Raw genomic sequence first — 24,742 nt, forward strand, 5'->3', positions numbered from 1 at the left:
TAGTATTCAAGGTAAATGGCAACTGTCGGTCCCTCTATGTTCCCCCTGTGCAGGGGTGAGTTGGGGGTTAAGCTCACACTGGTGTGGGCCACCTGCCCCAGACGAGCTCCTGTCCCGGAATGGTTACTGCTTAAGGGGTGGTTTCGGTTTCCTTCACGGGATGTTAGGCCCCTTGGGTCTTTTGCTTGAGCTAAGAGAGAAGCAGCTTAAGGAAAAATGTGGGACAGAGTTTCGGTGGGCACAAGCAGGTGGGAAGTAAAGGTCAGTTCTTGGGGTCTAGCGGGTGACAGTTTCAGACCTCAGAGGCGGAAGTAGGCTAGGCAGAGATATGCCATGGCGGGGAGATGGGAGTTTAGCCTCCAACTGGCTCAGAACCAGGGTCTTGGGTCCCTTGCAAGGGCACTGGACTAGGAGTCAAGAGGCCAGGATTGTGGCCTGAATGACCTTGAACAGGTGATTTCTCTCAGACATCTGTCTCCTCATATGGAAAAACAGCCATGCTGACCCATCCGTTGAAATACTGTGTAGCTATTAGTAAGAATGAGGAAAGTCTTTATGAACTGGCAAGGAGAGATATCCAAGATGTAGTATGTGAAAAAGGAAGGACTGAAGAGTGTATATAGTAGGGCTCCCTGAAGTGCAAAAAGGGGCTGAGGGAACTCCAGGAGCTGAGACACCTCAGGGGTTACATGTTGGGGGAGGGCTGGGAGTTGGGGGCTCAGGAGTGGGAGGGAGCCTCTTCGAAGAGAAGCTTCTATTGTTTTATTAACTATGAGATTGAATTATTGATTGTTTGTAAGAAGTGTGAGAAATGAAAACTCAACCTGTCTTTACCCTGTCACAAATGAAAGCAGAGCTGTAGACACATGCTATCATCTGTCTTAGCATTCCGCCAATGCCAGGGGTCCCCAGGGCTCAGGAGGAAAATCCCCACTTCCTTCCAAGGCCCACTGAAGTATGGCTTAGTCAGGAAGTTCCTTCTTAGGTCTGACTTCATTCCCTCCTGCTGACATATCTAGTACCACCTCTCTAGTTCCATGTAGCTATCAGTATGTACCCTCAACTCCCCCCGGGCCTCACTTGGTTCCCTGGGTAAATCTAAGCTCTGCATTCTCTCCCCCCTGAGATCTGGAATGGTTTGTGATTACTTGGTGGGGATGACAGGCCCAGAGGTCCTCGTAAACATCCTGGGAAGATGAGATATGAAGGAAAGAAAAGCAAAGCCAGAGAGAAGAGCCTTCCTGCCCTCCTTCCCCTCACCCTCCCCTGTGCACAGCCATCTCCCCTTTGTCCAGCTGCCCTGTCCCTTTACACACACACACACACACACACACACACACAATAACCTATTTGGATCTCTTTCCTATTCCCTTCCTTGTCCTTCATGGCCTCATCCTCTCCCTGGTCCTCCCAGGTGAGTGCCCACGCCTGCTGTCGCCATGACGACCATTCACCACCAGCAGATGCTGCAGGAGCACGTGTCCATGGAGTTCTCCAGCTCCACCACCCACATGCAGACCTTCTCCCAGACAACCAAGATCGTAGGAGGCAAGTACAGTGGGTGGGAGCGGGGTTCGGGAAAGGGCAGCCTTTCTCCCTCCACATCCACCCCTTGGGTGGCCGCAGGCTTTGTGAATGCCAGGCCATCAAGAGTCCGAGATACAGAGAGCAACCCTCTCCTAACCTGCGCTTTGATAAAGTTTCAGCCAGTGGGATGGTTACCCACAGATCAGATCTTCTGGAAGACAGCTTAGGAAAAGTCAACCACGTGAATGTGTATGAGTGATTGATAAACTTAATTGCTTGAGGAGATCAGGGCCATGGTCAGATAGATGTGTCTCCGATGGCAGAATTGCAGGCACAAAGGAAGTTAGGGAAGTAACCACCTTCCTAGATCTGAGTACTGCTGACCCTTCAGAGCCAGGAGGTTTATAGCCACCAGTAGAGAGAAGATGAACACATAAACAAGTGACCTAAGCTTCCAGGCTCTCAACCCTTGGGGACCAGACTTGGGGGGAGGGCAGATCCAAGCGAAAGCTGAGAAATGGTCTCAGAGCAGAACAGATTGTTTTAGTCATGTCTCTAGTGGAAAGGGATTAAAAGATGGCCAGGAGCCAAGATATCCAGTATCTCCTCCCAGTCACTGCCCCTCCCTCAAAGTCCTGGAGGGGCAGAGGCCCTCCAACTCCTCTGTGCACAGAGGCAAGGGCCAGATGAACTCTCCATAGCAGCCCCTCCTGGTCAGTGAGGCAAGGCAAGTGCAACGGCTGGGACTCGAGACCAGAAGTTGCAAACTTAAGTCATTCTAGCAGTGACTCGAAGCCCTGGTTGCCCATTAGAATTATCTTAGTGTAGCAGGCAGAGAGGAAGGGAAAAGAAAAAAGAGCAATACGTAAGTCTGACCCAACCACTAAATCAGGTGTGCTTTTGTTTATTTGTTTGTTTTTCAAGCTCTTCAAAGATCCTAACATACAGCCAGAGTTTAAAACCACTGGCCAGTAGGGTCCAGGCAGGGAATATAAATACAGAAAAAAGACTGAGGTGAACCACAGAGGCCATGCCCCCCCTAAAGGGGCCTATTCACCACCCACTGACCGTTGCCATATGGGTGTATGAGCTCAGTGTTGAGAATCCAGAAATCTGAATTTTTATGTGAAATCTCTCAATTTTTAGATCTAGGGCTCCTTTTTGTTTAACCATGGAAAAGGTCAAATACACACATCTGCAGGTCAGGGGCAATCCACACACTGCTTGTCTGAGACCTCTGATTGCTATCTAAAAGCAGAGCTTCTTTAGACGTTTTTTCACATCTCAGTCCTTCAGATTAGCGGGGATAATGAAGGCACCTACTTCACTGGGGTATTTGAGAATTAGATAAAATAATCTCTGAGATGTGCTTAGCACCATTCCTGACCCAAGGAAAGTGCTCTGTGAATCCGAGCAATTCGTTTTAACTGTCAGCTCACCAGCCAACAAGATTTTCTGTAGTTTATGCTGAAAATACAACTTTTTATTTTCCAAATATAAAATTACCCTACCACATTGAATACGCTCTCTCAGATAAGGAGATTCACACATATAGCCCCTCTGGAGGGGGAATGTTTCCTGTCCCTCACTCAGAAGTCACTACTACTCCCATAGCAATGAATGCTGAACCACAGAAGGGCAGGCAGAAGGCCTACAGCAGAGCTCAACTAAGCTACCAGGCCTCCCAAGCAGAAATCCCTGGCCCTTCTTAAGGCTGCTGGGGGACCAGAACTTCCAGGAGAGAAGCTCAAGAGTTCAAGAAAACCCCCCGGGGTGCCTGGGTGGCTCAGTGGATCAAAGTCTCTGCCATCGGCTCAGGTCATGATCCCAGGGTCCTGGGATTGAGCCCCACATTGGGCTCTCTGCTCAGTGGGGAGCCTGCTTCCAACTCTCTCTCTCTCTGCCTCTCTGCCTACTTGTGATCTCTGTCTGTCAAATAAATAAATAAAATCTTTAAAAAAAAAAAAAAGAGAAAGAAAAGAAACCCCCCCCCCCAAATAAGTCTCCTTTAACAAAAAAAAAAAAAAAAGAAAGAAAAAGAAAGAAAAATTAGGACCCAATAATGTAGTCCAATGAAGGTTAGAGGAGTTGGCTCCCCCCAGTGTTTGAAATTTGCCATAACACAACAACCCATGGACTCTAAGCCCTCTTTTCCTGGCCAAAGTCCCAGCACTGGCCTAGAATGCTCCATTGTCCCGTCAAGAAAAGATCAGCCCTCCAATCCCGGGCTGAGCTCCGCCTGGAGCCCATTCTGACCTCTCGCCTGCCACCACAGAGGAAGTCGTGACAAGGAAGTCCTCCAGCACTGTAGAGTTCTTCAACTTGGTCACTCGGAGTTCTAACATCCCTCCGGGGGAGAGCGTCCCAGAGTTCGTGGAGAAACCTCACCCCGTCACCGCGCCCGAGGGTGTGTAGCTCCCCGTGTCTCTCCATGCCCCTACCTGCTTCCCGTTCTTCTCCCTGTGCCCCAACCAGCACCACCACCCGAGAGACACCCCCCCCCCCTTCACAAACACCGGCCGCAACAGGCTGAGGGTCCCTCCCTGCCCAGGGCGGCCATGTGATCCCTGGAGGCCAGGAGGTGAACTTGCGTCCCGTGCCCACTGCAGGGGATAAAGCCGTGTTCCGAGCCCGGGTGCAGGGGAACCCCAAACCCAACATCTCCTGGAAGAGAGAGAGCGGCATCCCCATCAAGGAGTCGGCCAAGATGTTCTACGACAGCATTAACAAGGAGCATGTGCTGAAGGTGCGGGGACCCAAGCCAGAGATCGAGTTATGGATGAGGTCAGAGGCAGGGACCCGAGGTCATGCCGCAGCCCCTCTTGTGGACAAGGGAGCCACAACAGTGACCCAAGAACTGGGCCATGGGAGAAGAGGCTGTCATTGCCCGAGAGGAGAGGCAGGATAAGAGAAGCCAAATGAGGAGCTGGGGCGTTGCTAGAGTGAGCAGGGAACCAAAATCAGACGAGGTGAAGCAGAGCTGGGGTAAAGCCAAGGAGGGGCAGGCCCCACCGGAAGAGACCCAGCTGTTCCAGGAGAGCAAGCCTAGAGGGAAGTGGGGCAAAAGCTGTGGGCGTGGCTAGAAGGGGCGGGGCTGTGGCGGGTGGAGCCAAGTTAAATCGTGGCAGACAGGGACAGAGGGAGGAAATGAGCAGAGCGTTGGGGTGAGGGTCAGGGTCGCTGGGCTCTTCAGGGGAGCCTTCCAGAAGGCTCCCACTAAGGGCTGATCATCTTTAGATCTGACTAGCTTCTGCAACCTTTAGCTCCAAACCCTTGAGGAAAAGGAAAGATGGGTCATCCGGAGACTTGTCCCAATTGGTCCTGCCAGGACTTACCATTGTGAAGGGCATAGTCTCCCCTCTCCCCCACAGACAGAACTCTGTTCTTTCTCCTCCCATGGTCCCGTTACTGGCCCTCCTCTCCCTGAGAGTCTCCCTGGAGGCCCCCCTTCCCTCACTAATGGCCTGACTCTAACACAGCTGGAGCCACTGACCTCTGATGACTCTGACAACTACAAGTGCATCGCAAGCAATGACCATGCAGATGCCATCTACACTGTGTCCTTGCTGGTGACAGAAGGTGAGCCAGCTCCCTCCTCCTGGCCTTTCCTCTTAGGGACCAGACTCCCCCTGTCTGACCATGTCCATCTCTCTGTCCTCAGGTCAAGAGATAATGGATTTCAAGAAGATGTTGAAGAAGAGGTGAGAATGGGAGGCCCCTCTACCTGGGGTGCTGTCCCTCCACCCTCAAGGCTAGAGCTTCTTGAAGGCCTTTCAATAGGGCCCCGAGTTAATGGCCCAGGCTTCAAGAACCATGAAGTAGGGAGGGGATCTCAAGGTTAGGAGAGGCTCCCTCTGTCTTCAGAGGGAGGTGCTGAGTCCAAGCTTGGAACCCACCTCCTCACAGGGCACCCCCTGCTCCCAAGAAGAAGCAGAAGAAGGGAATAGGTGAGAAAGAGATGTTGGAGATTTTGTCCAAGGTGCCCAAGAAGGACTTTGAGAAGGTCTGCATGGAATATGGCTTCACTGACTTCCGGGGGCTGCTCAAGAAGCTCAAAGAGATGAAGAAAGTGGAGGTGGAGGTCAGTGCCCATCGTGGGGCCAGGGTCTGCAGGCTGGGGTCTGGGAATGCTAGTGCCTGTGTGTCTCCCAGTGGCAAGGCTTCTCCACCCTGCACACAATGCTCAAAGAGCAGAAAAGGAACTCGCTTTCCTTTTACTACTTCTCTCTCCACTACCCACTAATGGGCTTGCATGGACTTTGGAGTCTGACACCCCTGGGTTCAGATCCCAGTTCTACTGCCTTATTAACTATGTGAACTTGGGCATCTCTCTGAACCTCAGTTTCTCATTTGCAAAGTGAAAATTCTCCTTTCCTCTTTCACTTGTTTTTGAGTTGTCATCATTCATTCACTCAACCAGCTTGCACTTATTAAGCATCTACAATGGAATTAGGGAACTTAATGGGCCCCGTACATAGTGACTGTTCTGCAAATGGTCGTTTATTTCTCACCGTCCATCATATCTGTCTCCCCCTAAGTCTTGCAGGCTTTCAGTGGCACAAAGTGGGGGCAGCACAGCTATCCAATCAGCCTAGTCATTTCTCCCCAGACCTTAAGGGGGCTCCTCCAGAACTGGGTTAACAGGCTGCTCAGGCTCCAGATGTCCCTGACGCCTGCCATTTTATTGTCACAACCTCACAGACCATCCGGATTCTGAAGCCCCTGGAAGACATAGAAACCAAGATCGACACCACTGTGGTCTTTGACTGCATCATGGAGCTAAAGGACCCCAATGTCAAGATGACATGGATGAAGGTGGGGATGAGATGATGCCCCTAGGCAGGGCCTGCCCTGGCAATATCATTTCCTCTCTGCACCTCCTCCCTTCACAGACCTCCCTCATTACCCACCAACCAGGTCCTCTCTTCCATCCCAGCAAGAGGACGCCTCCTGGTATGACTGAAACTGGCTGGGAGCTGGGCTCTATTCTTAGCTGTTCCATCACTTTGCCTTTTGATTTGAGGCAGTTACCTTCCTTTCTCTATGCCTCAGTCTACCTATCTGAAAAGGCTGGGTTAGGTAATCCTGAAGGTCACATTAAGAGTGCAGGTCTCACGGGAAGCAGGGATCCTGGATCCCACTGAGCCAGATGATGAGGCTAAAGAGATCTCAGGGGTCTCTGATGTGTCTGAGGATGGTAGAGAGGAAGGTATGGCACTCTCCAGCTCCGGCTGGCCTTGGGGAATTGAATCTCTGGAAGTCTCCTCCTAAAGTCCTTCACCAGCTTTTCTACCCATTTCGTGAGGCAGGGAAATGAACCACTGAGGATCCAGTACTCCCTAGGGAAGTATGATGTGAAGCAGATGGGCACCAAGTACATGCTGGTTATTACCAACGTGAACATGAACGACGCAGGCACCTACAGCCTGTCCGTGGGTGACAAGCGGATGAGAGCAGAGCTCACAGTTCTGGGTATGGATGTGGGCATCAGGGGGAACAAAGAGGACACAGTCAGTGTCGAGGGAGGAATAGCCAGGGATGGGGTCCATGGGGATATGGGAGAGAGGCTTGTGGGGCTATGTAGTTGAGGACTGCATGGGGATGGACATTAATGGAGGAGGGAAACATGGGACAAGACTATGAGGTAGTGAATATCATGGGGCCGGGTGGCATCGTGGTTAAGCCCACAGTCTCTGATGGAGACTGGTGGGGTTCAAGTCCCAGCTTCTGTCACTATGAGCTTGTGATTTGGGACAAGTTATTTAACTTCTATTTGCCTCAGTTTCCCTATCTATAAAGTGGGGGAATAATAGTAAAATCTACCTATATGGGAATTCAATCCATTCATATGTGCAAATTGGCTAGAAGAGTGCCTGGCACATATTGGAACTACATAAGTGCTTCATAAAATGGCTGTGTTAATGTTACTGGGGAGGAGACCGGTTGAACATCATGGGAGGGAGTCACAAGCAGAATGCAAGGAAGGATGCTTCCCCCATTGTGGGCTACAGGAGGCCAGTGACCCTTGAAGCTCCATGCCCCCTTCATCACCCCACCCCTCAGGAGAGACCAGGGCTTCAGCCCAGTGACTGTCCCTCTTGCTTTCCCATAGATGAGCCCCTGAAGTTCTTGGGAGAGATGAAGCCCATGAAGGTGACAGAGCGGCAGACGGCTGTATTTGAGATCCGCCTCTCCAAGAAAGTACCTAACTTTGTTTGGAAGTTCAATGGGAAGGAGCTGAAGAGGGATGAAAAGTATGAAATCACAGTGTCTGAGGATGGTCTGACCCACACGCTTAAGATTAAGGATGCCAGACTCTGTGATGCCGGCGAGTTCTCTGCTGAGGCAGGGGACCTGGTACAGAAGGCCCAGCTCAATATTGACCGTGAGTGGTTGGGCCAGAGCTTATGGGGTGGGCGTCATGCCACAGCCACCTCCATGTGGGCAGTCACCCATCCATCCATCCATCCATCCATCCGCCCATCTCTCCTTGCAAAGCCCTGTGATGGGTACTAGAAAGATAGAGGGTTCTCTTCACTAACTTCTAGTGTAGTGGGAAGGTAGGTGTGAAATGGAATTAGTACATAAGTTCTCAAGCAAGGAGTCAAGACACGCTGTGGTTTTATCAGCTGAGAGAGCATGGGTCCAGAAATGATTAGCCCTTCTGGCTCTAATCTCATATATTCTAGCACAGCTCTCTTAACCGCTTGCATTCTTACATGAGAGCAAGTTTGGAGAGTCACACATGGTGGTGGGTACACCCAGAAGCATGCCACACATGTGAACGGCACTTGACACGCGTGATGTGGAATCATCATGGCTGTGATGGAGGGAGGCACAGAGGTTGTGGGAACCCAAAGAAGGGGCACCACGAGGTGAGATCAGAAAGGATGTGATGAGGTGATGGCCAAGCTGCTTCTTACCAAGAAGAACAAAAAGGAGTTCAGCTTTCAGCAAATGGGGAAGAGGAAATTCTCAGCAGAGAGAACAGCACGTGTCAAGGCCTGGACACCAGAAAAACAAAGCAATTATGGCCAGAGTTCCAAAAGGGCATTAGAGATACTGCCTGCCATGCTGTGATGAAGTGAAAGTTGTTATCCCATTTTACAGATGAGGAGACTGAGGCTCAGGGAGTGAATGCATTGCATAGGGTCAGCAAGCAAGGAAGGGCCAGAGCTGGAACTCTCCCTACCAGTTACCTCTGTGGGTCACAGTTTGCACACATTCCACATCACAAGTCCCTGTGTTTCTGGAACCAAAAAGAGGAGCAAGGCAGCAGGTAGCTGCGGAGAAGGGATGTCAGAGATTGGGTGCACATCTGGGCCTATCTGTCCACAGGCATCCCCATCAAGTTTGTGAGAACTCTAAAGAACGTACGTGTGAAAGAGAGGGGCCGAGCGTGCCTCGAGTGTGAGCTGACGTCCAAGGACGTGACGCTGCACTGGAAGAAGGACGGGCAGCTGCTGGAACGCAGCACCAAGTTCAGCATGAGCCATGAGGGCAAGCGAGCGGAGCTGGTCATTGAGGATGCACAGCTCAGTGACAGTGGCGAGTACACCGTGGTGGCCATGCAGGATGGAGACCCCACGGAATACTACAGTACTGCCATGGTCACCGTGGAGGGTACACAACCACCCTGTCAGTCCCCACTGCCCCATCCCCTCCAACCCTGACAGCTCCCTACCATGGACACTGATCAGCCCCCTACTGAGGACAGCCCTTCTCAGACCATGATCGGTTTCCACTTCCCCACTCTGACCACCCCCATCTCCCAAATTCTGACCATCTCCCACCTCACAGGCCCTGAACATCTCTACCTCCTAGGGCCTGATTGTACCCCATCTCTTGAACTCTATATGAAATCCCTTGACTTTATTCCTTGACCCTGCCCAGCTGCTACTCACTAATCCTGACCGTTCCCCCCGACCACCCTCAACTCCTAAGCACAGTCTAGCCTATCTACCATAACCGCAACTAACCATCCCATCTCCTCTATCCACCCACAGCCTCGCCATCTAGTCCCCTTCTTCAGCTGAGCATCCCAAGTCACCACCGACCATCCCCCAGTGATAAGCCCTCCTTGGCCATTTCCCAATGCAACTGACTTTTGCCCAACTTCCCACCTACTTGCTCCAGTCCCCCCAATCATCCATTGACCTTTTCCAAACCTCCTGCTAATCATAAATTATTTTGATAGAGGTGGCACCCCAGCCCCTTCTTTTGGCCATGGCCACCAGCTATTTTCCTGCGAGTCCCTTCTGCCCCCAGCACCCTAGACCAGCCCTGCTCCCTTTCTCCCCAGAGCGTCTGGCCACAGTGAAGAGCGGGCTGTCCGACGTGCACGCGGCCACTGGGAGCCCGGCTGAACTGTGCGTCGTGCTCAACGACGAGAAGGTGGAGGGCGTGTGGCTGAAGGACGGCAAGGAGGTTTGAGACGAGGGCTAGAGAAGGGGACCAAGGAGGATAGGGGTAGACAGGGCATACATTCGTACTCACACTCACCCCTTGCCCCCACCCCCACCCCGCTCCGCTGCCCAGATCACGGACTTGCCCGGCGTGCAGATTGTGAAGCAGGGTGCAGTGCACAAGCTCATCTTCCCCAACATGGGCCCGGAGCACGAGGGCAAGTACACATTCCGGGCCAAGGGCGCAGAGAGTGAAGCCTCAGTGTTCATTGCAGGTAAGGTCGCTGCCCCCTAGAAGCAAAACTCAACCACGCCTGGCCCGCCCAAGTGCTCGGAACTCTTCCCAGACCCCCACGGGGCCCTCCTCCACCCCTCGCCACCCCGCCCCCATTCCTGCTGAGCGAGCCTGCCCTGCCACACGCCCCACAGATCCACCTACCATCGACCCTTCGGTGCTGGAGGCGCTAGCGGCGCACCCCGTGACTGTGAAGGTGGGTCACACGGCGAACATCAAGGTGCCCTTCCGGGCGAAGCCGCTGCCCAAAGTGACGTGGTACAAGGACGGCGTGGAGGTGACGGAGGAGGAGCGTGTGTCAATGGAGCGCGGGGAAGACCAGGCGATGCTCACCATTTCAAAGTGCGTGCGTGAGGACAGTGGCCTCATTCTGCTCAAGCTCAAGAATGACCACGGCACAGCCACAGCCACTCTGCACCTCAGCGTGCTGGGTGAGGGCAGGACCCTGGCTGGGAGGGGCTCAGGGCACCAGCTGCTTCCCGCTGGGGGTGTGGATAGAGCTGGAGCTGGGAGTTGAGAAAGGGATTGGGGTGCTAGCTTTGCAGCCAGAAGCCCGCAGGCTCTGACTTCCTAATTATGTGACCTTGGGCGAGTCACAGAAGGCACGAACCTTCTGAAGCCTCAGTTTCTTACCTGCAACAGGATGACTTGGTTTTTTGTTAGTTGGGTTGTTTTTTGTATCTATTTCAGTTGAGTTTAAGGCACATAGGAGAGGCAGGACACATCCTAGACAGAGGTTGGATTTAGGGATAGAAGTGAGGTTGGTGGGGAAGTTCTGGGGGTAGAAGTGAAATGGAGTGAGGGGAGCTGAGATAGGATTGAGAATAAAATGAGGTTGGAAAAATGAAAGGGATTTGGACTGGGTCTAAACATAAGGCTAAGGAAAGAGATGAGGAGCTGGCCTTAGTGAGCTCACAGTGAACCTGTAACACACACACACACACACACACGCACGCGCACACACACACACACACACACACACACACACACATGCACGCACACCCCATGCCATCAAGCTGTGGAGTGAGAAAGTTTGGGTTTCAATTCAATTCAGCAGCATGACTGAGTCTTGTGTGTTCTCAGTGCTGAGGACACAGCGATGGAAGTATCCCAGCAGTTTCTCAACCCAAAAGGGATGAAAACTAGCAGACATATAATTTTAACATAAGATAAACTATTAATACCATAAAGTATTGGAGTTCTGGAAGCTGAGAGGAGGGGGAGATCTTGTCTGGAAGGAGACAAGGGGGGAATAAGCTGAGGCAGGGGCCCCTCACGTCCCCAGTCCCCTCACTGCTAGGCAAGTGAGAGTCTCAGGGGGCCAAGGATCCAACTCTTTGGGCAAGTGTTAAAAGGAGGGGCAGTGAACACAGAGAAGGGCAAGATATCTAGAAAGCTCCAAATCTAACTATCCCCGGTCTGGCCGGACCTCTGGCAGGTGGGATAAAGCCTTTCAGACCCTTCGCTCCCATTCTGATGCTGTCTTCTGTCTTCAGACCGTCCCAAGCCTCCCCAGGGCCGGGTGGAGTTCCTGGAACTCTCGGGGAACTGTGTGCACATGAAGTGGAAGGCCCCGAAGGACAACGGTGGGCGGCCTGTGACACAGTTCATAGTGGAACGGAGGATGGTCGGCAAGAAGTCCTGGATTAAGATAGGCGAGGTGGACAGCAAAGTCACGAACTTCTCCACCAACAAAGTAGAAGAGGGGAAAGCCTACCAGTTTCGTATCCTGGCGGTTAATTCAGAAGGAGTGAGCGACCCCCTGGAAACAGATGAAGTATTTGCAGGAAATCCCATTGGTCAGTGACATGGCCCCTTCTCAGTGGGCAACTCAGAAGTCAGGATGGGGGTCTTCAGACAGTGAGGAATGCTTGTCTGGGGGGAAATTCTGGGTCACCTCTGTAGCTATCCTATGAGACAGATGGAATCCAGAGTAAGAGCAGAACATCATTCTGGGCAGAAATTCTCGACTTTTCCCACTCAGATCTCATGTACAACACACTCCCATGTGTATATCCAGAACTGCATTGGATTCCAGGGAAATGACTCCAACTTGTTTCTCTATTCCAGAAATCATCCCAAATCCAAGTGGAACTGATGTTACTTTAGAGATAACCTTGATTCTATTCTAACTTTTTCCCAAAGAAAACCTTTGACAACATTAGCATTTTAATTATAATGTTAATTAACTGCTTGCTACACTCCTCCCAATTGATCTCCAAGTCTCCGTGTCTCCATGTGTCAAGAACATTAAGAACTGTGGCACTGAGAATGACACAGGTTGCAAGATTCAAGTTGGTGATTCTCAGTCTTGGCCACACAGTAGAATCATCTGAGGTCTTGAAAAACATGCCCGTGACTGGCCTCCACCCCAGGCCAATTAAATTAAACTATCTGGAGGTAAAACCCAGACCCTGTTTTTTGGTGACGGTATTTTTTTTTTAACTCCCCACTTGATCTTAATGCGCAACCACAGTTAAGAATCATCGGGGTTTTTTTTTAAAGCAGGAGCCAGAGGTCAGCATAGGGTGGGCAACCATCTACATGCTCCCCATCCTAACCTCTGAATTCTGTCTCCCCCAGAGCCCCCGGGTCTTGCCTCCCAGCCTCAAGTGACTGATGTGACCAAAGACACCATGACCATCACATGGAATGCCCCTACCCAGGATGGGGGAGCCCCAGTGCTCGGCTACATTGTGGAGCGGAGGAAGAAAGGCAGTAGCCTATGGGTGCCAGTCAACAAGGACCCCATCCAAGGTGAGGTCCTAGGGAGAGAGGCCCAGGAAGATCAAGGGAGGCTTGGCTGGGTGGACCTATGTATGCCTGCCTGCCCCACACATATTCCATTCCCCAACTCTTTTGGGAGTTTTAATAGCATCCCATAACTCCCTCTTCCATGTCCTCCCACTCTGTGGTCTCCCATCTTTGGACCCCCGGCCTCATGACCCCTCAAATTCCCATTTCAGACACCAAGTGCACTGTGGATGGTCTCCTGGAGGACACAGAATATGAATTCCGAGTTATAGCTGTGAATAAGGCAGGCCCCGGACAGCCCAGTATGGCATCCAACTCAGTGGTAGCCAAGGACCCTGTCAGTGAGTAGGGGGCTGCGAAGCCCCATCACATAGCAGAATTAGCCCATTCAAGGTAGACAGTGGATTTCTCCTCTGGGAAAGTCTAACAGGATGACCCCTTCACACAATCTCTACTTTCTGGGAGCTTCCAGCCTAAGAGAGGGACAGCATTCACACCCAAAAGAAAGCCAGCAAATCAAGATTGAGAGTCAGGGTCAGCGAGGAGGCAGGGTGAGGGGAAAAAATTATCAAACTCTGAGTATTTCTGGTTAGGTAAGGTGGTGGACGCATGTTTGAGGATGGGGTAGGGCTCTAGGGTAGATGGTTGGGAGGGAGGTGAGTTTAGGAGGTGGGATGGGGGTACTGCACACAAATGGATGTGGTGGAGATGGTTGGGCTAAAGGCTGATGGAGTTTAGACTGTAGGGGGATGATTGAGCGTGTAGGGTATGTTGAATTTGGAGGATACTGACTTCAAGGGTGAAAGGGTGGATCCAGTGAGAGAATTGAATTTGGAGGTTGTTGAGTATGCAGGGCTGGTGTGGAAAGTGTTACCTGGGAGCTGGAGGCAGAGGTGGTGGAAGTTAGGTTTCAGGGGTACTGAGTGTGGGAACTGGGTATGGGATTGAGGGCAGAGGAGTCGGAAGGCTGACTGGACGTCTGTGCCCCCGCCCCAGAACCCCCAGGCCTGGTGCAGGGTCTGCACGTGTCTGATTCCTCCAACTCCAGCATCTCCCTGGCCTGGCGGGAGCCTGCAGAGGGAGACCCACCCTCCGGTTACATCCTTGAGATGCGGGCGGAGGACACGAAGGAGTGGTCCAAGTGCACAAAGATCCCCATCTCGGGCACCTGCTACACAGTGGGAGGCCTCACCGAGAGGCAGAAATATTTCTTCCGAATCCGGGCTGTGAACGAGGCTGGGGTTGGGGAGCCCGTGGAGCTGGATGAGGGGGTCCGTGCCATGCCACCCCCAGGTGAGGATGCAGAGGGAGCAGGGGCTTAGGCCCCAACATCCTAGCCCCATACTTTCCTCTCTGGGACTTCAGCCCACAGAGGAAAACTGGGAGATGCTATGATTAAGAAGTCATCCGTACTTGTGCCTGGACGGGGCTAGGGGTGACCTGTCCCACTCCCTCAAAAAAACCCTACTCACTGTATGCCAAGTAGTATTTACTGTGTGCCAAGGGAGGTGTTAGAAATACAGAAACAAATAAGACACAGGACCTGCCCTAGAATCTTACATACTATTGGGCGAAGACAAAGGAGGAACAACTAAATGCTTCACAGTGTTAGGGCTGCTGGCTGTCTGTATGACCTGTCATGGGAGCATGGAGGAGAGGCTGGGAAAGGCTCTCGAGAGGATATAAAGCTGAGTCCACGGCCCCACCTCTGTCTCCTCTATCTCACTCAGCTGCCCCCAAGTTTGACCTCAGTGCCCGGCTGAAGAGTCACATGGTGGTTCGTGCTGGGACAGCCCTCTGCATCCATGCTGCCTTCTCTGTGAGTCATTCCAGACCCTGGCCCCCCGTTACCCCCCACTTAGCCAAGATGGCTGCCGTAGCTATCATAATCTCTGTGTCTGCCCCTTGCCAGACCCCTGGCACTAGAGCCTGGCAGGAGACCCCTGGCCAGTGGAGTGGGAGAGGGCCTGCCCCCAGGTATCACCTGGGTGACCCCAGCACCATCTCCTGTCACCACACAGGGCTCACCACCACCCAACGTGATCTGGCAGAAAGATGGCATCCCCACCAAAGGCCGGGAAACCATCACCAAAGGCAAAAACCACTCCCAGTTCCTTATCAACAGCACCAAGCGCTCTGACTCAGGCGTGTACCGCATCTTGCTCCAGAATGAGTTCGGAGAGGCGTACTATGACATCCACGTCCGTGTGGCAGGTGCGACTGTGGGCAGAGGACTCGGGGAGGCACCCTTGCACACACTCCGAAACAGAGCTCCCCATTGCTACCTGAGTTCCTGCCAAAGTAAAGTCAGGCTGAAGGTAGTAAAGGTTTCTCTCGAGCCACACATCAGGACTGCCTGACCTTTGCCTTCATGAGGAAGTTATTTTCCACATTGTCTCAATGTCCTGGAGCCCTACAGGTATTGAACCAGGACCAAACCATTGTTTCAGTTTCTGCACTCATAGCTGATGAGCTTTGGGGACATATGCAGAGTATGGTTGGCAGAGAGAGAGTAGAAAATGAGTGGGAGGCAGGAGGGGCAGATGGAGATGGGTCCATTAAAATTTGGAGTGACCTCATAGTGAGGGCTAGAAGCTTTATAATCAAGCCTTAAACCCCCAAAGGATGAAGGGATAAACTTTTATTGAACAGTTACTATGTGCCAGGCACTTTACTCAACGTTTCTGGGGGAGTTACTGTTAGCCCTATTTTGCAAATGAAGAAATGGGTCCCAGAGTTTACAGGGCTGGTACATGGGAGAGGCTACATGAGGGCTGCTACACCTCAGAAATAGTTCTTTCTGACTCCAAAACATTCCAAGAAGAGACATTCCCCATTCCATCTTCCATAGGGCTTGGCAGGTGGCTGGGGTGGGGCACAACTCTTCAGGCCCCCGAGGGTGGCTGACGGACCTTGTGGCTGTTCCAGATTTTCCGCGGCCACCCACAAACCTACAGCTGTTTGAGGAGGTCCCCAACACAGTGACTCTGACCTGGAACCATAGCCCTGACGTGCAGGAGGACAGCGAGGCCCACTACGTCATCCTGAAGCGGGATGCCAGCACTGCCACCTGGTTCACAGCAGCCGACCACGTCTTCAGCAACAAGTACACGGTGACAGGGTTACTCCCTGGAAGGAAGTACTACTTCCGAGTGTTGGCCCGGAACGAGATCGGTGACAGTGATCCACTTGACTCCAAGGACACCTGGCTCGTCAACAAGGACAAGAGTGAGTGTTGGGGGACTCAGGGGTTGGGGTTATATCCCCGATGGCAGGGATGGCATAGGCGTTCCCCGGGGGTACCCAAGATTTGAGGTGAAATCTAAGAATCACTAAGGTGGAAAGGCTAATGTCAGGGATGCTGGGAGGGGAAGTAGCCATCCTGAAGCCTGAAGAGGATACTTTCTGGATACTCTGAGGGGTGGGACTACCGTGAGGGTGGGGAGGTGCCCTTGGGGGCAGGGGTAACAGGGGACGGCCGTCGGTGTGGAGCTGAGAGGGACCTTCAGAGCCGAGGGGTCCACGAGGGTGAGGACTGGGGAGGGTCTCCGAGGATGACGTCCAGTAAGGGAAGGGGTTAAGGGTGGGGATAGGGTCAGGAAGCTTGAAATGAGGAGCTAAATGGAGGTGAGGAGAGACTGTGGAGGCTGAGAGGACGCTGGGGAAAGCCTGGATGGGCAGTTAACAGCCGGATAGCAGCTCGGTTTGGAAGCTGGCAGCTGGCAGCTGGCAAGAAGTTAGGACTCCTCGGTCTGGAAAGCCGTAAAAACCCAAATGCGGGCACCTGGCTTTGATCATGGAACCCTGGAGTGACAAGGGGTGGGAGGGTGGCGGAAGGGGAACCTCAGGCACACCAGTGTCAGGTCGAGGCCCCAGAGTTGACAGCGCATGGGAATGTAGCCCACGCTACCAGGGCTTGGGGAGCTGGGTCTCCGGGGCGCCTTGGGAGCTCTCAGGGGCGGGCGGCAGCTTGACTCCCCGGCACGCTCACTGTGCACTGCGTCCTGCCCGTGCAGTCGAGGACCTCAGTGCCAAGCTGAAGCCATACGAGCAGAAGGACTGGCGACACGCGCCGCGCTTCCTGATCCTGCTCAAGCCACACACAGTGCTGCGCGGCCAGGACTGCACCATGACCTGCGCCTTCCTTGGGAACCCGCGCCCCACAGTGACCCTCTACAAGGGTGACGTCAACATCACGGCCAACTCCAAGTTCTGGTACAACTCCACCAGCGGGGTCTGCACGATCGTCATCCCAACCTGCACGCTCAAGGACAGTGGCGAGTACAGCGTGCTGGTGGAGAACGAGCTGGGCAAGGACCGCAGCAGCTGTGCGCTCACAGTCTACGGTGAGGGCACCTGGCAGTTCTGGCCGGCGGGGGGCGGGGAGGCGTCCCTCCAGCCCACCAGCTCCAGAGTCGCAAGATGGCCCTCTCCTGGTGCCGTTTTTATTTCCTCTGCCATCAGGTGGTGTAAACATTCACCCACTGGCCCTACATGGTTCCTCTCTCCCATCCTCTCCATGTCATTGGTTATGTGTCTGGCCCTTGCAGACTTGGGAGTTTGCAATCCCTCAACAAACCATAGTTTGCCACCCTTGGTGGGCCTGGACTTGCCTTTGAAAATGATACTGGTGATTAGGCCTAAACCATACTCACCAGTCAGAGTCTCTGTGACAGGCTTCTGGAAGGAATTTTTATGTTCACAAATTTTGACAAGTCATTCGTATACACAACCAAGACCGAAAACTACTGGTCTAGGGTAAGGAGAGATGGGAAGTACAAATGGGGGAAGGACTGAAGGGGACCTAGTGGAGACCCTTCCTCTGCACAGGTGTGCCACACCTCTGCTCATGTGCGCACACGTCGGGGAACTATCTTTTCTTCCCACACACCCCACTGTCTTCACAACTACACAGCGAGTAGCAGGAATTCTCCAAAAGCAAAGCTGCCCTGCGCTGCTCCCTTCTTGCTTTCACTCCCTAACTTCCATGACCCTCTTGAGTAAACCTCAACCCGCAAGGCCCTGCACCCTGTCCCCTGCCTCTCACATCTACTTCTCCAGCCTCATCCTCTGCCACTCCCTGAACTCTCCATGACAGTCCATTGGTGTCCTGTTGTAGGTGCCTTTCTTTCAGGAAAGTACCACGCCTTGGTGCTCTGTCCCTCAAGGACTCAGCTAGATGTTAGTCATTGAGATAAGGCCTCCAGAGGGTGGCTCAACTGTGTGACAGAACTAGGCCAGGCAAGGCACCGTGGGAGACATCCAGCTTTCATTCCACAGCTAGAGAAATCCCTGACAACTTAATTCTGGTTGTAAGCACGTGGGCCCAGAGCCCGGGCTCCACCGCTGTCTAGCCATGTGACCTTGGCAAACCACGCTGAGCCTGTTTTCTCATCTGTTCCTTAGGGCTGTTTGGAGGCGTACATGAGATAGTGCGCAGAAGGGCCTGGCGCAACGCTTGGCAAATATTAAGGGCTGAGTAACTGGTAGCTCTTGGCCCCACGTGCTCAGCTCACCTTGGGAGACTGGGGCCTTAACTGCAAGGCCAGCGGGTTGGAGTTTGCCTTCCTCCCAGCACATGAACACTGACAAATCCTTGTTTTGCTCTTTCAGACAAAGATGACAAGTCCATCCTAGCATCAGTCACTGAAAGCCTGCAGAAGAAGTCAAAGCACCTTATGTGAGCTCCAGTCCAGCCCAGGCATCAGGAGGATGTTGAGATGTGTGGTTTGGGGGCCCATCCAGTGTGTGGCCCCAGGGAGGGCAGCCCTGTTGGCTCTCTGGTGCTTGTCGATGTTAAAAGTCAATGAAGGCATGGGACAATAAATTGACTAAGCTCACCCCTGCCTGTTCCTGAGAGTGACATGCAGCACGGACCAAGGACATGGACTTGGGCATGGATGGGGACACATGACTCCAAGAGCTTAGTCCAAACCCACTCACAATGGGAGTGACCAGCTCCTTCCTGACTGGGCTGCTAAATGCCTCCTGCTCCTCTGCAGCCACACCGCATCCTCCCCTCCCCTCCTCTCCTCTCCCCTCCCCTCCCCTCCCCTCCCCTCCCTTCCCTTCCGGGCAAGGGAAAGCAAGGCCTGATAGACTTCACCCTTCTCCAGGTCCCTCCCTCCCATTTTTTCACGGGATAGGTCTGTCATCAGAGTTCTGGGGTTTGAGGGGGTCAGGGCCTTGCCTCTTTACTATCCAGGGTTCCCACTATTTGAGACTTAGTGCATCTCAGAGCTAGAAGGAATCGGTCATCCAGCTCAGTAGGTTTCAAATTTAGGTTTTATAGCAGAATTCTTCCTCAAAAAAAAAAAAAAAATCATAAACTACTGGACTTCAAACAAGGATAGGGGGATCTCTGAGCCTCACTCCTCTACTTATTCTTTCACTGTCCCTCACCAGGTGTCTCTGCAAAAATTCTAGTTTGGAAATCACTGATTCAGCCACCACCCACATGGGACTGAGCCTCCTCTCTCCAGTCCCCACAACTCCACAACCTCTCCACTAAGGACATATTCACCACTACCCAAGGCTTCCCTTTCTGCTTCTGGGTCAGGGCACTGCCCATTAAGATGCAAATGCCCCTGGAGTGGAGTGACTCCACTCCATTGTTTGGCCTGGGCTTCCCATCTAAAGTACAAATCAACCAATCTAATCTCCCTCCTCCCTGCTGTTTAACTGAGCCCACAGTCCAAGGAGAGAGGAGACCCTTGAAGGGAATATGGATCATTCTGGAGCACGCAGCAGGTCTGGGAGGAGATGGGCAGCAATAGAGGACACCGGGTAACTAAGACTTACCAAAGGTGCCAGGCACCGGTGCGCAGGGGAATATATCAAAGAGAAACTTGGATGGTAGTAAATACTACCCATCCCCCATCCTCCTGAACACCATTCTCACCCAGACACGTGACCAGGGAAGTGAGACCCATTCCAACCAGCACCATGTCACCAGAGCCAGGGAGACCGCCTGGCGCCAAGATGCACTGGCCAGGACTGTGACCCAAGCTGTAAGGACATCCAGGGCCCCTGGCACCATGCCCCCAACCCCTCCCCTCCAGGACAGGCACATGCCACACAGGCGGACAAGAGGACAGCCAATGGCCCTTGGTTTTTATTTTTATTTTTTTTCACATGAGCAGCAAAGGATGGAGTTGTCCCATCCTTGCTCCTTTTGCATTGAATGTGCCTTAGGTCTTATGACCCTAGAATGTCATTGGAGCCCCCTCCTCTGGCTCCCAGTACAGAAGGGGCAGACAGAAAAGCACTGATGGAGGCAGGGTAGGGTCCCAGCTCTCTAAGCCAGGCTCAGCACCCTCTCAGCAACTCCCTGAGGCCCTCTCCCTATAAGACTTAGACAGCAGGACAGAGACAGATGGCACAGTAAGACAGACAGGCTGGGAGACAGACCACATACACATAGACTCACATGCACACATACAGGCTGGCCCCTTCCTTTGGCATGGTTCACTCTAGCCCTAGGGACAGGGTCTAAGGGTGGTGGTGGTGGGCCTGCACTCTGGGCTAGCCCCTGAGAGAGATGGGACCAACTTAAATCCTTGGTCACCCAAGCTCCCAGGACAATGAAGTCCCCAGTCTCACCTACCTCAACAAGACGCCCCTACACCTTCCCACCCAACACTTAGAAACGGAGATTGTTCAAGTAACAAGGATAGATGAAGGAAAGGGAGACTCCATCCTCATCCAATCTTCCCAACTAGGGGCCTGCAAAAGGGGCTTCAAGCCCTGGGCTTGGGTCATCTCAGCTCAGACTTCTCTCTTCCCTCAACTCTGTACAGATGAGAAAGAACGGGAATGGGTAAGTCAGACTCTTCCATCTAGTAGAAGTGGGGGGAGGTCAAGACAGGAGCACCATCACCCTCCAGAGGGGCTTCGACGGTCCCGGTGGGGTTAGAGGTGGGGAGATGTCTAATTCCGGCGCCGGCTCAAGGAGATTTAGGCTGGCTCTTTTTGGCTCTCAGAATTGTTCCAGACCACAAGCTTTGCTAGAGAGATCCTTTTCCTGCTTATCCCCTCAAACTTGTACATTTTCCAGGTGGTATCTGCTCCTCCAGCTTAGGCCTACCGCCAGCCTGACCCAGTTCTTGCAGGTTCTGGACCCCTCCCCCCGAAGGAGAGAGGGGTAACCAGACCCTGGCCCTTCAGTTGGCCTTGCTCTGTCTGTAGTCTTGCACCGGCTCCCGGCTCTCAACGGCAGACAGGGCGATGAACATCTGGGCAGCATAGTAGGTGGACATGATGAGTGCCCGTGCGTAGGGCACCGGGAAGCAGAACTTGCTGAGGGCGATGGTCAGGTCTGAGATGATAAAGAGCAGCGCACCACTGCCTGCTGCCAGCTCGGTCCAGCGCCAGGCTGCCCCGACCAGCCGGAGTCCTGCCACAGCCCGCCAGCCCATGAAGCCGATGAGGGCCACATAGATCCCCACCAGATAAGTGAAGGCACCTGAGAGGCATGGGTAGAGGAGAGCATAGCACAGGCCCGACAGCACTGCCATCACCAGGCCTGTCCGAAGAGCCAATGGCCGCATGCCAAAGGCCGAGGCGTAGAGCACGTGGGTCACAGCAAACATCAGCAGACCTGGGAGTGAGAGGGGATGAGGGGATGCTGAGGGCGGGCTCAGGGGAGTAATGAGTAACAGGGTGGGGGGTTAGGAGGTAATGAGTAACAGGGTGTGGGGATAACCCAGCAGCTTTGGAAAGTCTCAAGGGTGGGAGGAAATGCACAGAGGTAAAGATATTCTCTCCCTTCCCCTGAGAAACTCTAGAACTGATCACCAGATCAGTGCAAGGGAATCCTCCAACAAGGGCCCCACAGTCTTTGGCCTCAGAACCCCTCAGGTTCGCCATATTCTTGTTCCAAAGCTCCCTCTCCCCAGTCCTTGGCCACCTAAGACCCGCTAGCACCCAGCCCCAGGATTCCTCCCAGGCAGCTACTGGGGCAACTGACCGTGCATAAAGTAACCCTGGTCCTGCCAGATGAGGAAGGCATCACCTAGAGCAGAGAAGACGAGCCCCGCAAAGATGCGGGTGGCACTGGGATGGGTCAGCAGGAATCCTAGGCCATGGGCCAGAAGGAAGAGCCAGAGGCAGAAGATGGGCAGGCACTTGATGAGGGCGCTGACCCACGATGGACTGGACGAGGGCAGCCAGAGCACAAAATACACGCAGGTGGCCTTGAAGAAGGGCACCAGCTTGGGTCCCTCACTCTTCACCTGGAGGACACAGGACAAGGGCAGCACTCAGCACTTGGAGCTCGGAAGCCCACGGGGGTGTTCAGAGCCAGCACCCTCAACCCAGACATATACCCCAGAGCCAGACCTGCCTCCCAAGCAGGGAGGATTGACCCCCAGAAACCCAGTTTGGCCTGTCCCAACCAGCCAGCAGAGTACTCACATTCCCATCATCACCCTGGGGCTTAACCAATTAGGAAGGGAGGGGAAGAGCTCCACTGTTCTGCTGCCCGTGTACCTTCTTGGCCCAAAGCAGGACCAGAATGGTCACTCACTAGGCAGAAAACATATCTGGGGATAAAGTCCCCTCCTGCAAGCAACGCTTCTCCCTTCCTGGCTCCTCCCTGTCCCTCCCCAAAGCCCCTTTAACCCGTCTCTGCCAGCCATCAGCCATTGGCTGTCTGGAATGGAGTGGAGTCAGCAGGAAACCACAGAGACGCCACAACTAGCCAACTCGTGATCCTCCGCAGTGGGGCCCGGGCACAGGCTTAGGGCCCTGGCAACTCCCGGTGAGTGCCAGGAATGTGTGAGGGTGAGCCCTCAACCCCCACAGGCTCTCTCCTTGGCCGGCCTGCTCCTCAGCCTTCATTCCAGCTGTCCCGAAAGGTACCAGCCTCAAGGTACCACCAAGAGCAAGGAGAGGAGATAGGGATGCTGGCTAGAGGACGATTTCAGGGATCAGGGAGTTGAAGGGGCAGGGTGTCTCTTGGTCAGTCTCATTTCCAAGAAAACAAGAGCAATTCAAGAGTTCATCAAAAAGAGAGGCAGGAAGCAGGGGAGGGGTTCTCTTTCCAGCTTTTGATCTGCAGCCAGCAGACTGGCTGGGAGGAGATGTGGAACTGAGAGGGGGAAGTTGGAGCAGCTGACTTGGCCTCAGCCGGATTAGGGGGGAGGGCAGCTAAAGAAAGGTATGCCCGAGGCCACCGCAGGTACTCTCCAAGCTGAGGGAGGGGGCTACTGCAAATATTCTGAATCTGTGATCCCCTGAAGCTCCCCCTTTTTTGGGGCTTCAGGTACAGGGTCTCTGTGGGTGATTCAAAACTCCTGAGGTTCCCTGTATACATACACTCTGCCCAGAATGATTGTGCCTCTAGCTGGGTGAGCTGTCCAGCACAAGGCTCTGGGAACACACTGATTCCCAGACTGCCAGTTACCTGAGGACTGATCAGACTGTGACGGAGGAGGTTGGGAAGAGGCAGATGGGTAGGTCCAGGGTCCAAGCCTGCCCTTGCTCTGCCAGGGGTGAGAGCAGGGAGAAAAGACGGCTAAGTTCCTTCCTATGGAGATCTCCCCCATCCAGGCTCATTGGGGTGGGCATGGGTAGAGGAGGAAACTGGAGCAGATGAACAACCCCGCAGTCCCCAGTTCTCCCCAGCAACAACCTGCCAGCCCTGGAAGCATCAACGTCTGCTCCATATCCCTCCCCCAGCCCCATATTTCCTATAAGGAGAAACAGGCCGTAGAGTAGTAGCAGCTGGCGAGACTTTTGACAGAGAGAATCCAACACTAGAAGATGAAGGGTGGGGAAGAGAAAGAGGTTCGAGTTGAGAAGTCTGAATAGAAAGAGTGGTCAAGAGAGAAGGAGCCCTCTTCCTCCAGCGCATTACCAAACGCTGCATGGACTCAGGGGCGTCCCCTCTCCTGCCCCAGGCTTGTTTATAGGATGAGGAGCGGGAGGAAACAAGTTTGGCCAGGACTCCCAAGAGGTCCCAGTCACCCTCCTGCCCTTCCCGGCCCTCTCCCACGCCTTCCTGTGGTCTGCCCACGCAGAACCAGGCGGCCAGCTGCTGCAGCCTCTCTCTCCCTGGCAGCCACCCCGCCGACCCGCGTCGGACACACAGACATCAACAAAGTCACGCTTCCGAGTCACGTGCCCACTGTTTTCCTCCCTCCCGCGGGCGGGTGGGGGCTGCGTGGAGGAGGGGCGCCGCGGATCCCGGGTGCGGGGCCCTTGGCAGCGCCCGCCTCCCCGCCCGGGGACGCCAACCGCCGCGGGATCCCTGCCCTTCCTCGGCCCCGACGGCCTGGCCTGCCGCAGCCCAGTCCCCAGGCCGGTGGGCTCCGGCCGCGCCGGACACTGGCTCGCTCGCTCGCTCACTCACCACAGTGACCGGGGACACCATGGCGGCAGCGGCGGCGGCAGCGGCTGACACTCCGCTCCGGGCTGCAGCGGCCAGGACGCGCCCGCGGCCAGGTGAGTAGGCGAAGACGTAACAAAGCCCCCGGGTGACGGACAATACCTCCCGCTCGCCCGGCGCTGGGATTTCTGTCTGCGATCCCCCGGACGTCACAGCGCACATCGCCAATGAGAGGGCTGGGGGCGAGGGGCGGGGCGTCCGAGGCCCCGCCCCTCCGGGAGCCCGGGCCAGGGCATCCCGGAATCTGACTGTGACCCCCCCTTCCCCCATCCCCCCGAGTGAAGACCGAGGTTGGCTGAGAGTCAAACACATTCCTGTCGTGGGCCCACGATGTAACCCGGGGATAAAAAACTGATTCCCTTCAGCCTTTAA

The 24,742-nt window shown here is 53.9% G+C and overlaps 2 protein-coding genes across 2 annotated transcripts; one reads left to right on the forward strand and one right to left on the reverse strand.

Annotated features, from left to right (window-relative positions):
- Positions 1–1,439: 1,439 nt before the first annotated feature.
- IGSF22 (immunoglobulin superfamily member 22) lies at positions 1,440–18,896 on the forward strand (the record flags this gene model as incomplete). Its single annotated transcript, XM_080816817.1, has 22 exons — positions 1,440–1,557; positions 3,803–3,934; positions 4,137–4,273; positions 5,007–5,106; positions 5,189–5,228; positions 5,434–5,608; positions 6,229–6,342; positions 6,837–6,999; positions 7,640–7,912; positions 8,866–9,150; positions 9,830–9,954; positions 10,066–10,207; positions 10,362–10,658; positions 11,724–12,026; positions 12,811–12,984; positions 13,194–13,322; positions 13,978–14,274; positions 14,712–14,800; positions 15,003–15,195; positions 15,910–16,209; positions 16,998–17,327; positions 18,595–18,896. 22 exons carry the CDS (start codon positions 1,440–1,442, stop codon positions 18,663–18,665), a joined length of 3,987 nt encoding a protein of 1,328 aa, XP_080672943.1. The 3' UTR covers positions 18,666–18,896.
- A 1,169-nt stretch (positions 18,897–20,065) lies between these two features.
- Positions 20,066–24,508, reverse strand: TMEM86A (transmembrane protein 86A). Its single transcript, XM_080816818.1, has 3 exons — positions 24,335–24,508; positions 21,950–22,214; positions 20,066–21,580 (listed from the first exon to the last, which is right to left on the reverse strand). The coding sequence occupies exons 1-3, from the start codon at positions 24,353–24,355 to the stop codon at positions 21,144–21,146; spliced, it is 723 nt and encodes a 240-aa protein (XP_080672944.1). The 5' UTR covers positions 24,356–24,508; the 3' UTR covers positions 20,066–21,143.
- Between the last annotated feature and the right edge of the window lie 234 nt (positions 24,509–24,742).

This window comes from Martes martes (assembly GCF_963455335.1).
Source record: "Martes martes genome assembly, chromosome: 10".
Classification (NCBI taxonomy): domain Eukaryota; kingdom Metazoa; phylum Chordata; class Mammalia; order Carnivora; family Mustelidae; genus Martes; species Martes martes.

Excerpts from the sequence above, each read along its gene's own strand:
- TMEM86A (XM_080816818.1), bottom strand. The coding sequence starts at position 24,355 with ATGGTGTCCCCGGTCACTGTG. Across the intron at positions 22,215-24,334 it reads TGGTGTCCCCGGTCACTGTG|GTGAAGAGTGAGGGACCCAA; the intron begins GTGAGTGAGCGA and ends TGTGTCCTCCAG. Across the intron at positions 21,581-21,949 it reads CCAGGGTTACTTTATGCACG|GTCTGCTGATGTTTGCTGTG; the intron begins GTCAGTTGCCCC and ends TCTCACTCCCAG.